This window comes from Epinephelus moara, chromosome 10 (assembly GCF_006386435.1).
Source record: "Epinephelus moara isolate mb chromosome 10, YSFRI_EMoa_1.0, whole genome shotgun sequence".
NCBI lineage: Eukaryota > Metazoa > Chordata > Actinopteri > Perciformes > Serranidae > Epinephelus > Epinephelus moara.
In genome coordinates this window covers 33406636-33418736 of record NC_065515.1, presented here as the reverse complement: position 1 = coordinate 33418736, position 12101 = coordinate 33406636, and the positions used below count along the sequence as shown (strand labels likewise).

Genomic DNA, 12101 nt, shown 5'->3' with positions numbered 1-12101 from the left:
TGTAGTTCTTTATAGATGTAGCCTCTTAATTTGGCTGTCAAAGTACACCAGATTGAAGGCTTTTGATATATAATTGACAAACATTTCTGACCCCCCCACGTGCACCACGACTAAATGACCTCGGTATTTCAAAAATCCTGCGTACAGCCCTGTATCTATGCACAAAAAAGGTACTCAAAGTGCAAAACAAGCTGTGCCACTGCACTCAGTTTCTGTGGCAGTGATGTAGTTAACCCTAGCTTCAGACATACAGATCTGGAAACAAAACTTACTTCAGTGTGAAAGCAGATAGACCCTTCTTCTCAAAACTGAACAGCCTTTATCTGTCTGTGTCTATATCTGTTGTGTGAACCACTCATGTCAGTAGCACTGATGAGGACTGAAACATTTGTTGCTGTTGTCTTCTGCACTTTGAGGACCTTTTCTTTGGGCACGGATGTCTTAAATAAATTGACTATTTTTGCATTGATCTCAGACCTTTGATCTAGACCTTTTTGTGGCTGTCTAGCCCAGTTACATTGCTGTGCCGAATCTCCTCTGCCACGGACTAGAGGAAGAAATCAAACAAAGTAAAAATAAAAAAAAGATATACAAAAAATAAATTCTGAGAGGTATAGCAATGAGTAAGGGAAATGTAAATATCTAATGGAGATATTGATGTTATTAGTTTTCTTTATTATTTTTTGGGTAGTGTTGTTGATTGTGTATGTAAATATGCAGGGCATAAACAGAGAGGTATAATTGTGGGGATGGACGCTGGGGTGGAGATTTAGCTTATGAGATTGACTGTGTATTGATGAGTTCAAATATAACAGGGGCTGGAGAAGACAAGCTGTTTGCTTCTTCCTTCTTTTTGGACATGAAATGTTAATTTATGTTACTTATTGACAAGTCTGTTATATATTTTCACCCTGATTTTGTTTCTTGCTTTTACATAGACATAGTATCTTATTTCATAACTTAACTTAAATGTTTGAAATAAAGCACATTCAATTCTATCAACGTTTGGTGCTCTAGTGAGCATGTGTGGCAGCAGGACGGTGTATGTCAGCATGAGTTAAAAAAGACTACAGTGTTGTATGATATTAGGGAAAACGGATTTATTGTGTTCATCCGACTAAAACCAGACTTTTAAAATTCATGTAAGCATGTTAGTCCGACTGAAATCGTACTAAATCGAATTTCTCAAAGTTGGACTAACACACCCAGATAATGTGATTGAGAGTTGAATTACTCCTGCATGTATACAGTCAATCAGACCAAAACTGGCCTAGGTGCTCCACACATGCTCCACAGTTTCCACCCCAGGCTTTGACCGGAAGTTGAACAGCATTAAATGTGTAACAGAAGAAGAGCCCTATAGCAACATGGTGAAATCTACATCGAGACCGTGCATTTTTGGACAGACTAGGAGACACAGTTCATGCTGTGTCAGCTGAAAGAGTTCAACATTTTAAAATACATGGATGGGAGGAAAACACGTAATTGCGATTGTTTGGTCTGTGTTGTAATACGTCAACTGGAAAAAGGTCCAATACTAACAAGCTAAAAGGGAGCATATCACCACCTGTCGTAGCATAGTTAGACATACTTGGGTCAATAAATCAATTACCCTCCCGTGCTTGCACACTGGGACTAGGACAGTAGTCCAATTAAATGACCTAGTCAAGCTATAATTGTAGCTCCACGTAACTGTGTATGGAAATGTACTGAGTGTAGCTCATTGATGTGTTTTAATAATTTTTAGACAACAGTGGAGCTCTATGGCACAGATAAAGAAGATACATCAGGCTCAAGATACATATAAAATACTTTGTAGTTGATACATTCAATATTCGTCTGCACATGACATTTGATGACAATAAGAAAAATATTGTATATCATCAGACTCAGTTCCTTTCTAACCTGGTAATGAACAGGGTGTGGTAAGGTTAGCTAATGGGCTGCTTTGTAGAATTACAAACCCCCAGGATATTCCTCTCCTCCAACTTCTGACCTGAACCATGAATTACTCAAAACACATCTTCATGCCACTTTCAAGACTTCAATAACAGCAGCAATCTCTGACATCACTGTGTCAAATTTGATTTTTAGCAAAATTGTTTTTCTTTGTTTAGGACCATTTCTGTTGTAGATTCTGCACTATTTTCTACAACTGCTTTAAGCCACTAGTGGTAGTACCAAATAAGACACTGGAGAATTTACACTGCTACATTCAACACAGAGTGGATTTGATGGAAGCTATTATCATACAAAATACATTTTCATGAAAAGGCTCACAAAAGCCAGCTATAGATTTACATAATGCTACACTGGAGTGGACATTCACTTGGACCAGAATGTCTACATGTTCCCAACAAAGTATTTTAATATGATCAGGGAAGGTCTGTACCGGAGTGGTAGAGCCAGGAGGGATGTAGAACAGAGGAACTCCATTTTTGGTGCTCTCAGGAATTGTGTAGTTCTCAGGAATTGAATTAAATGACTGGAGGTGCACCAACATCTGATCAGTCTGGTTGATGCTGAAAGGACACACAGCCCATGCAGTAAGGTAACAACACACTCTCTTTCAGATGCATCATCATTACTTAATGTTCTACATGATGGTGGAATTGCACACAAATTGCACATAAAATTTCTCTTTGCCCGCCAAAAAAGGTGTACCTCTGCAGTGTGTTCCAGAAGCGTCGGATGACAGATGTGCGGTATGGGCTGGTGATGGGTTTCCTCTGGGTGCAGCTGATGTCATGCAGGATGTCGTAGCTTCCCTCCATAGTCACCTCCACTCTAGTGGTTCTTTTGGCAGGGTCCAACGGCCATGAGGCAGCTACCAGGTACTCGATATGCATGTTGTGTTTCCATAACAGCACCAGCTTCACCTCGAGCTGAGTCCCACCTGAAGGAACCAAGACTAAGGTCTTACACTACACCATCCTGTTGAGCTACTTGCTCTCAGAATTTTCAAATATATCAGACTTTAGTGAAGACAGATGTTCACCTTTGGTGAGGCTGATCTCTCTGATGGTATAGCCCTCTCTCAGTCGCACAGACACCACACTGATTAAATGAGCATGGACTTCCTTCTCTGCATGCTTTTTCCTCCTCATGACCAGGGCAGGGTTACCACTAGCTGACACCAGGTGCTCATTGAACAGCTTGTGCTGGGAAACTACAAAACAGTGAAGTAGTCACTAAGTAGGCCTATTTATTTTCATCCTCATAACCATCATAATCATCATCAACATTACCAAATAAACCTATTTTGCATTCCATTTTACCTGGAAACTAATGTCAACAGTTCAACATTCTATTGCGCTCTCTGTATCAGTTTGGACTCAAACACTTTCAGTGGGCGGGAGTACTCGCCTTGACAGACAAACTCCTTCAGCCAACCAGCTAACAAAACACCGGAGGACATCTTCTTCATCACCAACGGACCCAGTTGATAAATCAAGCTTTTGCCAAATCCAGTTGGAGGAACAGCAAAATCATCTTTTACTCCAAGAAATTCTGTGACTGCATACTCCTGCTCTTGTTTAATTGTTGTTATTGACTCTATTTCTGCAATTACTTCACTAATTAATGTGTTTACTAACAGAAGAGTTAGTGCTTGTTGCTTCAGGAGCTCGTGTGCCAAGTAGGCGGAGTCTGCACATCATTTGACAGTTATCAAAGCCAGCAAATATGCCAGATTTGCAACTAAATTTTAGCAGCGCAAGCAGCGAATACATCATCACAATTACATGGCTCATACAAACACAAACAGGTCAAGGGAGGCCGTTGTTTGTTTCATCAGCTGACAGTTATGTGGTTGCTGTTCTGGCTGACACATTACACTCCACTTAAATAACTTTCCTGGCCCTCGCCATTATATGTTAAGTAGTGCATGGCACACTGAAATGGCGAGGACCCAATGTTCTGCAAGCTGCTGCCTTCAGTTTACATCATCAACTACAATGCAGTCGCTGATTGGCTGTTTACGTTGTCAGTTCAAAATCTTGATTGGCCCCAACTGGATTCTTTTATTTCTGGATTTGGGGCTGCAGCAAATCAAGACTGATACAAAGAGCGAAACAGAATGTCATGTCAGCTCATGTCATCAGGATGGTCTTACCGGGCTAAAATGTATATAGGTCATATCTGAATTGAAAAACAAAAAAGAACTATATTTTAATTTAAACTGATGGTACGGCTCACTGTTAGGCCAGTTACCGTTTCTGTTGTACATTAATTATATTGGGTTTCAAAACATAAAAATGTACTTTATAAGCGGATGATACACATTTATTTTGCTTCATGATAAATTGTATTCAGTTAAATTGGATTGTATTTCTTTTCTACTGTGTTTTATTGGGTAAGAAAACACTGCCTAATTTTCTTGTTTGACTACATTCAAAAATCTATTTCAAATTTAAAATTCATTTCATATTTCAAATTAGCTTTACAATGAAATGGGCCAATCAGTAAACACAGCCTTCTTTGGAACCCACTTCAATTTACAGAACAGAACTTTTTTGAACAACAAAATTAATTTTCAGAGCACTTTGCATTCATTTGTCTGTGTCTGTAAATCCGACACCTGTTGCCTGTATCATTGTTATTGAGTGTGTTTGTAATAACCTTCACACAGACTCAGGATTAAAAGTTTGCATAGCTGTCTCACCACAGAAGTACTCAGAGTTCAAAGACTCTGGGATGTTAAGGAAGGAGTAGGTTAAGAAGGCCTTGTGGTAGGTATTCATCTCCCGGCTGTTAAGATCCACATCAGGACAGCTGGGCAGATATGATCCAAAGGTGGCTAATGAGATGAACTTCATTAGCTCTACGTTGGGGATGTAGCCAAAGCTGCAGTCATAGGAGTATGCACCGCCAACCTGAAATAAGACAAACACAATTCAAAGAGGAGCAGTCAGAGGCTTCAGAGTAATGTCTACTCCATTCTGGATCGAGACTATGGAAGAATCACAGAAACAGTTCTTTAAGTTAGAGTTATTGAGTGTGTCACCATATACACACTTATTCCTTATATTCATATTCCAGATGAAACATTTTCACCAAATGGAGAGCACAGAGCAACCTGGTTCTCCATATCTTTGCATGCATGATTCAAACATAACCCTAAACATCTCAGCCTTTTGCTGTAATTTTCTGTATTGTCAAAGTTACAGAAGCAGTTGAGAATAAATTCACTAACCCTGAATAAACCCTGTAATACTGTCATGCAAGTACCCCTTTAAAACAACAAAGACAGCTATGGATACTGACAAAACCCACTGAGGCCCGATTACACAGAAAGCTTTTTGGCAGCTGGAGGCAGCTTTTTAATACCTGTTTTTAATAAGAATCAAGCTTTTTGCTTGCAGTTTTTGCTTTGCGATGTGCCTTGTGTTTCTGCGCTTGAGGCGCCTGGTGTTTTTGCTCGAGCGCTTTGCAACCTGCAAAACGCTTTCTGTGTGATTGGGGCCTAATACACCATAAGCACACAATGAAAACCACTGACAACACTGTGTCAGGAATATATTTAGCATTCCATTTAAAACTAAATTTAGAGACACTAGACAAAAAACAAAGTCAGAGTTGCAAACAGAGAGATGTTATTGTCTTTACCTGCACAAAGGAGCAGGCAATGGTTCCACTCCTGAGCTGGTTCAACAGGGTTTCACACACAGCAACATCAGGAACACTCGTCACTCCATCTGTGATTATAATGATACCTAGAACACACAAATTGTGACACAGGTATATTCCCAAATTTATTCCCAAATGACAAAAGTACGAGTTGGGCACCAGACAAGAGAATAAACACAATCCAACGCTGTCACTCTATGAAAAATATTCATTTAAATGGTTGGGGGATTAGATATTCCTAATATCTGGCTACCCCCCCTGCTAAATGCGAAGAGATCGAAACACCACCTATCTGTTCATCATCAATTACATCTCTTTGTACCTAACCCACAATATCATCAAATCAAATGATTATGGTTAACAAAAACAAAATCTCACACACCAAATGCCCATCACATTAAAAGAAACAAAATTCAAATTCTGAGACAAGCTCTGAAAATTAAATGTCCTTCAAATAAATGAATAAAAGTAGGACTCTTGATCATTTCGATTCAGTGAGTGTCAATGTGCATGTATGCGTGTGGCTGCAGTTGAGCTCAAACCAGTTCAGTTCAGTGAGTGTATGTGTGGGGTAAACTGACTCAAGAGTAAAGTAACGAGGACGAGGGGTAATATAAATTACTTACGAGAGAAGCCTGGAGAGGGCAGTACAGGGAAACTTATCTGATGGCTACCAATGTATCCAGACAGGTTTCAGAGGTATTTGAACAAGAGTCCCTCCCTTCTACCTGCTCCAGGTATCAGCACACCTTCAGTAGCTGTGGTGTCCAGAAACGTTTACACCATCCAGCTGGTCCTTGTTTTAACTGCTGCTTGCTTTACTTTTCTTTTTTCCGATTTAGTTTTAAAGCAAAGTTGTCCATAAAGTGAAGTAAGCACTTTAATTTCTAGTGTTTTACATTACTCCAGCACTTTAACCCCCAGTGTCTCTACATCTACTACTGTCATCTGTCACAACTGATCACAACTACAACAAGATCTATGTACTGGACTCTGCATTGCTACAGGCTTACACACTATCCACACACCCCATACAGCCCCTTCTCCCCCGTCTGCTTGTTACCTGGTTGCATCCATAAACAAGGCGTAAAGGTTACACATACTTAAGGCACTGGAGGCAAAATGATGTGTGCAATATTTCTGTTATGTGTCGCTGGCCGACTCTATAATGCAACGAAAAGACTGTTATGTGTTTTAATGTATCTTATACTGTAATTGTATATTTTATGTGTACTGTATTGATTTTATATTACTTTTTAGGAACTATGCTGATAAACATTTGGCAGGGGGACTACCAATGTAAATCAGCCCCTGGCTGCAATTGGGTGCATCTACATTTTCTTTTTTCTTCTCTTTAAAAGGAATGTTCATTGATGTACACTGTCCCTTCTTAAACAAATAAACTATTAAACTTAAACTAACTTTAAATCATCTTCTCCTTGAGCCCCTCTTACTCCTGTTCTACCCTTTTTTTTCCATTTCCCCTTTCTGATACAGTCAAAATACTAATTCTCTCAATTTTCTTGTTAAAAACAAAATGATGCAATTCGTTCTGTTAACATTGCCATGTTGACCTGAAAAGCATGAGTAAAATAATGGAATGGAACCAGCATCAACTTCAAGCCATTACAGTTCACACCGAACTTAAAGGCAATCAATCAGTCAATCAATTCCTGTGAAATGTTATCCTGTAAGTTCCTTCAATGTGTGCATTAAAAAAAGACTTGCTAATAGTGTAAGCCAGTGTCTTTATTTAGGATCCTTGTATCCTAAGGGTAGAAGCTCCTCCTGAGCCTCCCAGCACTGCCTGGTGTATCCAGTACCTTCTTCCTGACCTCAGCAGGGAGAAAAGGCTGTTCAGAGGGTGGGATCTTATGTGACTTTCCTGGCCCTAAATTTGCAGCACCATTTAACCAGGATGATTTTTCTATATGCCAATTTGACAGAGCAGAGGACTCTGGCAAGAGAGGGAGAGGAGGGGTGTGCTTTACGATGAGTAAGGACCGATGTGATGGTGAAAAAATATGAGGTGCTGTCCAGTTTCTGCTGTAGATCACTGCTATACGCCATTCAGAGGTGAATGCTAAGTGGCGCTGCCTGTGTTCAGGTGGAGTAACCATATGGCCATCTTGCTGAAGTCGGAATGCGTCGACTGTTTAATCATTCCACAGCCTGAGACCATGGATTAGCAAAACCATCCTGAAACGTGGACAATTATAAAGCAGCAGCTAAAAATGCGAATTAGCAAAAAAGGACAAATTTAAGAACACAAGTTAAAGGAGCTGATGGGATCATATTTCACTGGAGCTCGACCTTGTATAATTCCATGTAACAAATGATTGATTGGTTGATTGGTTGACTGACTGGTTTACTGGTTGATTGATTGATTGGTTGATTGATTGACTGATATAGAGGAGCTGTTTAGTGAAATTTAAACTTACATATTTTCCACAATTCATTACCTTTCTTTGCTGCTGTTTTTTTTTTACAGCATTGTATTAGTGTACATATATATTTTAAAATAACTGTACATTTCTAATATGGCAACAAATAAACAAAGATGCAGTAGCTACCCAGTCAAAAGCCTGGTTTTTAGAGGGATTTGGACTCCTTCAAAGAGCTTGTATGAAAAAAATTTGCGACTCTGCAAGAGAGGAACTCCTAACCTTGTAGACAGAACCTTAATTGAGAAACTAAATGACAGCTCTGAGTAAATACATCAAACCTACCTGCACTGGAGTTTGGGGGCAGCAACTGAAGGGCCAGGATGCCCTGGCGTACCATGCTGACCAGACCCATATCGGCTGACACCATGGAAATCCCTTGCTTCCTGTGGGGCTGATAATCCAGGTTGTTGCTATAGAGGTCTGAGCTTTGGACTGGCTCCACAGACTAAAGGCACAGGAAAAAAAATACATTACTCTATATCTTCAACACTAAACACTAACAAATACACAAGATTTGCCACACTCTTACACCAACCAGTAAATGGTAGCAGCCACAACAACATGGTAAACTGAGACAGTCTCTCAAGAGCAGTGACTCAAGTAGAAGTAAAAGTACTCTACTTGAGTAAGAGTCAAGAAGTATCTCTTAAAAAATATCTAATAAAAAACTACTCAAGTAGTTCAACTTCATTAGATGCAATTTATTACATTGACATATTTTGATTCAAGCAGGTCCTTAACAGGTAGTAACACATGTGAAGTGCATGTTAAATGTCATTAAAGCGCCAAATCCAGAACAAGACAAATGACAAAATATGTGCTGTAGATGTAGAACTCATGAGGGTCAAGATGTTCACCAGTTTGGGTTGACAAAGTTCTTCCTTGTCATTTGAAAGACAAACAGGGTGCCTCCTCTGAAAGAGTCAGAGTCCTTTCATCTTCTTTTTTTTTTTTTTAAGATTTTTTTTTGGGCATTTTTCAGCCTTTAATTGATAGGACAGACGAGCGTGAAAGGGGGAGAGAGAGAGGGAGTGACATGCAGCAAAGGGCCACAGGCTGGAGTCGATACCCGGCCACTGCGGCAACAGCCTTGTAGATGGGGCGCCTGCTCTACCACTAAGCCACCGATGCCCCGTCCTTTCATCTTCTGCGAAGATCTTGAACTGTAGTCAATTGGAGAGGGGTCGGGGATAGAGAAGGGCCACAATTCCGTCCCATCTGCAGTGCTAATAATAGGGCTCAAAAGGGTGGCGTAGCGGAGGTGGAAAAACCGCGATGCATTGTGGGCTTTGCGGGCAATTGGGAAGTTGTTTACGTTTCGCAACGCTACGCTTGTGTTCTGTTGTTGTTGTTTTAGCATTTTAAAAGTAACTGTATCATTTGAAAATGGTGCAGACTTGCTGTGTCATTTTAACTGCCACAATCGTTCTCACGATCGCTACGGGAAGAAGATCGATGGGCTATATAATGTGATATATTTTGATAGCAAAAATAGAACTAGGGACAAATCTAACACAGCTGTGCAGTCAGGACTTTTAATCCCGTTTAAAAAAAAAAAAAAAAAGTACACATCTTGATGTCACTAAAAACATTGTTTCTCAGTTGTCTCCACAGAAGTAAACTTGTCCTAAATTGTGGTTAAGAAGTTAAACTTAAAAATAAAGATAAACTCCATGTTGTGCCCAACCATGTATGACGATGGAGAGTTAGAGATTTATGGTGTGAAAATGCCCTAATTCTGAAATAAATAACCGAGAAGCCCATACATATTTACCACATAAATGCAGAGTGGATTTCAGGCTTCAAAATATTTTTTGTTTGAAATAAATTGGTCAGTAGACACCAAGATATGTTAGTCAAAACCTGAGCAAGCAAACAGGCAGCACCACACGGAAGTGGGACACAGTGAGGCTTGTAAAGTTTACATACCTCTGAAATGACGACGGTCTTCTCTTTAAGGTGTAAAATTTGGAGGTCCGGCACCCACCCAAAGTTTGCTTGCCCATGAGCCCTTAAAGATTTGGCATTCCTAAATTTGTCGCCGGTATAATAACTTATACCGTTGACGAGAAAGAGGACAAGCTCAGCTTCAGTCAACGCCGGCAGGGCTTTTAAATCCCGAGTCCAGTCTCCGTGCTCATACGGATCCACTCCACCTATTTTCTGGATTTTGTCAAGGTACCGAGCCTTTGGAACAGGGTCCGACACACTTTTCCTTTGCCCGGTCCATTTAAATCTCTTGCTTCACGTCTCTCTCCTGGCGCAACGCTGGTTACACACAATGCATTGCGAAGTAACGTGCCCTTTTGAGCCCTATTGGTTAGGCTGTCTTATCGCTTGCTGTTAGACAATCATCATTGTGCATGTGAGCTTAGCTGAATGTAAAATTATTTAGGCTCAACGTATGAGTAAAAGTAGAGAGAGGTGTGTAGCCCAATGTAACGGAGTAGACAGACATACACATATTCTATTACAAATGTAATTAAGTAAGAGCAAAACATATTCTGCAAAACAACTACTCTAGAAGTACAATTTATTTAAAAATCATTCAAGTACATGAAACTCAGTTCATGTGGTGTGTCACTGGAGCAAAGATGATTTGTTCATTGGACATGTGAACATGTCCTGTAAGTTCAGCTCTCATGGAAAACAGTGGCTGAGACTGCATGTTCTTTCTTCTATAGAACAAAAGAGAGCCATTTTGCACTCAACTTCCCAGGGTGCTTCATCTATCACACCTCAGTGTGACAACCTGCCCATGGACCAAGCTTCAAACATGATTGGCCATTGTGACGTGTGACCCCATGGAAGGTCACTAAGCAACCAAAAGAAGAATGTTACTGCTCTTCTTTCTCTCTTCTCCTCAGACCGCCACAGAGGATGGTCATGGGTGGTAGCTGGACCTGCTAGCCCCTTTGCCCACCTTGTCTCACCTTACCTTCCAGCAGGACCTAAAAAACAAAGCTCTCTGATTGGAACGTGGCCTGCACAAGCAGCCACACTGAACTGTCGTGGATGAATTCGTCGCCCTCAAACAAAAAATTAGTCTGTGGTGTTGGTAAAAATTCAGTAAAACTTGCTTCCAATAAAACCAAAGACAGTTCAGAGCACTCTGATGAAAAAACAGAAGGCTGATCAGAAGTCCAATGACAGAAGGTTTATTCTTTGTTCAAAGATGACATCCAAATAAACCCATTTGATTTGGTGGTCCAAACCAAGAACTGAACTCAAAAGGCTCGGGTACTGACCTTCATACTTGGTCTCTCTCTCTCTTTCTCTTTCTTTTAACCAATCATATGTATAGAACTACTCTTATTTTTTCTAATTCATATACATCACAACATCACTTCTACATCACTTGGCTCCTGAAAGACCCCTGGAAACCCCCTCAAACCGGTTGAAACTGGTTGGGCAGGTTGTTTTTCTCAAAAGTGTCGACCTATGCAGTTTTCGTCTTCCCTTATCTTACCCCCTCCCCTCATGTATCCAGGTCTGAGTTGGTGTGTATGTTGCGGGTGCTTGGACTGGCCCTGGGATATTTGTATTTCCCAGACCGTGCATGTACTAAGGTGTCTATTAGCCTGCCAGTGGGCCCTAGTCTCCCAGTGCTCCCTCGTTCTCCTGGCTTGCTTATACTGTAGAGTGTGCCAGTAAACCCGGAACTCCGTTAGTGCTTTTAGCACTTCCGGTTCTCTCGTCTAAAAGTCAATACGTTTTTTGAATGTGATTTTGGTAAAATGCCTCAAAAAAGGTCTGTGGTTAACAAAAGCTTAAGCTAGTTTCAGGTTTTGTTCTACGACATAAAACACGTCAGTAAATAGCCAACTTGTGAATTTTGAAGCTTTTACGTGTCGTAAAAAAGGCGGTTGCTAACAAGTTGCTCAATACGACTACAAACCCTGTCGGGACAATAAAACGTCATCACCCCCGAACAGGCGAGAGTGCTGGCAGTCCGCCATTACAGCTTCTTATTTAGCTTAAACAGTCCCATTTCCCCATTATACAATGTTTTTAAAATAAAGCGGC

At 40.5% G+C, this 12101-nt stretch overlaps 1 protein-coding gene across 7 annotated transcripts in view; it reads right to left on the bottom strand.

Moving 5' to 3' along the window:
• The window catches only part of szt2 (SZT2 subunit of KICSTOR complex), a 442490-nt gene that overhangs the window by 399356 nt on the left and 31033 nt on the right, over positions 1–12101 (bottom strand). For all 7 annotated transcript variants that reach the window (XM_050055637.1, XM_050055638.1, XM_050055644.1 and 4 more), the window contains exons 6-11: positions 8358–8520; positions 5608–5714; positions 4664–4874; positions 2999–3169; positions 2665–2896; positions 2393–2522 (exon numbers count right to left, since the gene is read on the bottom strand). In XM_050055637.1, coding sequence (XP_049911594.1) covers positions 2393–2522; positions 2665–2896; positions 2999–3169; positions 4664–4874; positions 5608–5714; positions 8358–8520 — 1014 coding nt within the window. The remainder of the gene's footprint in view (positions 1–2392; positions 2523–2664; positions 2897–2998; positions 3170–4663; positions 4875–5607; positions 5715–8357; positions 8521–12101) is intronic.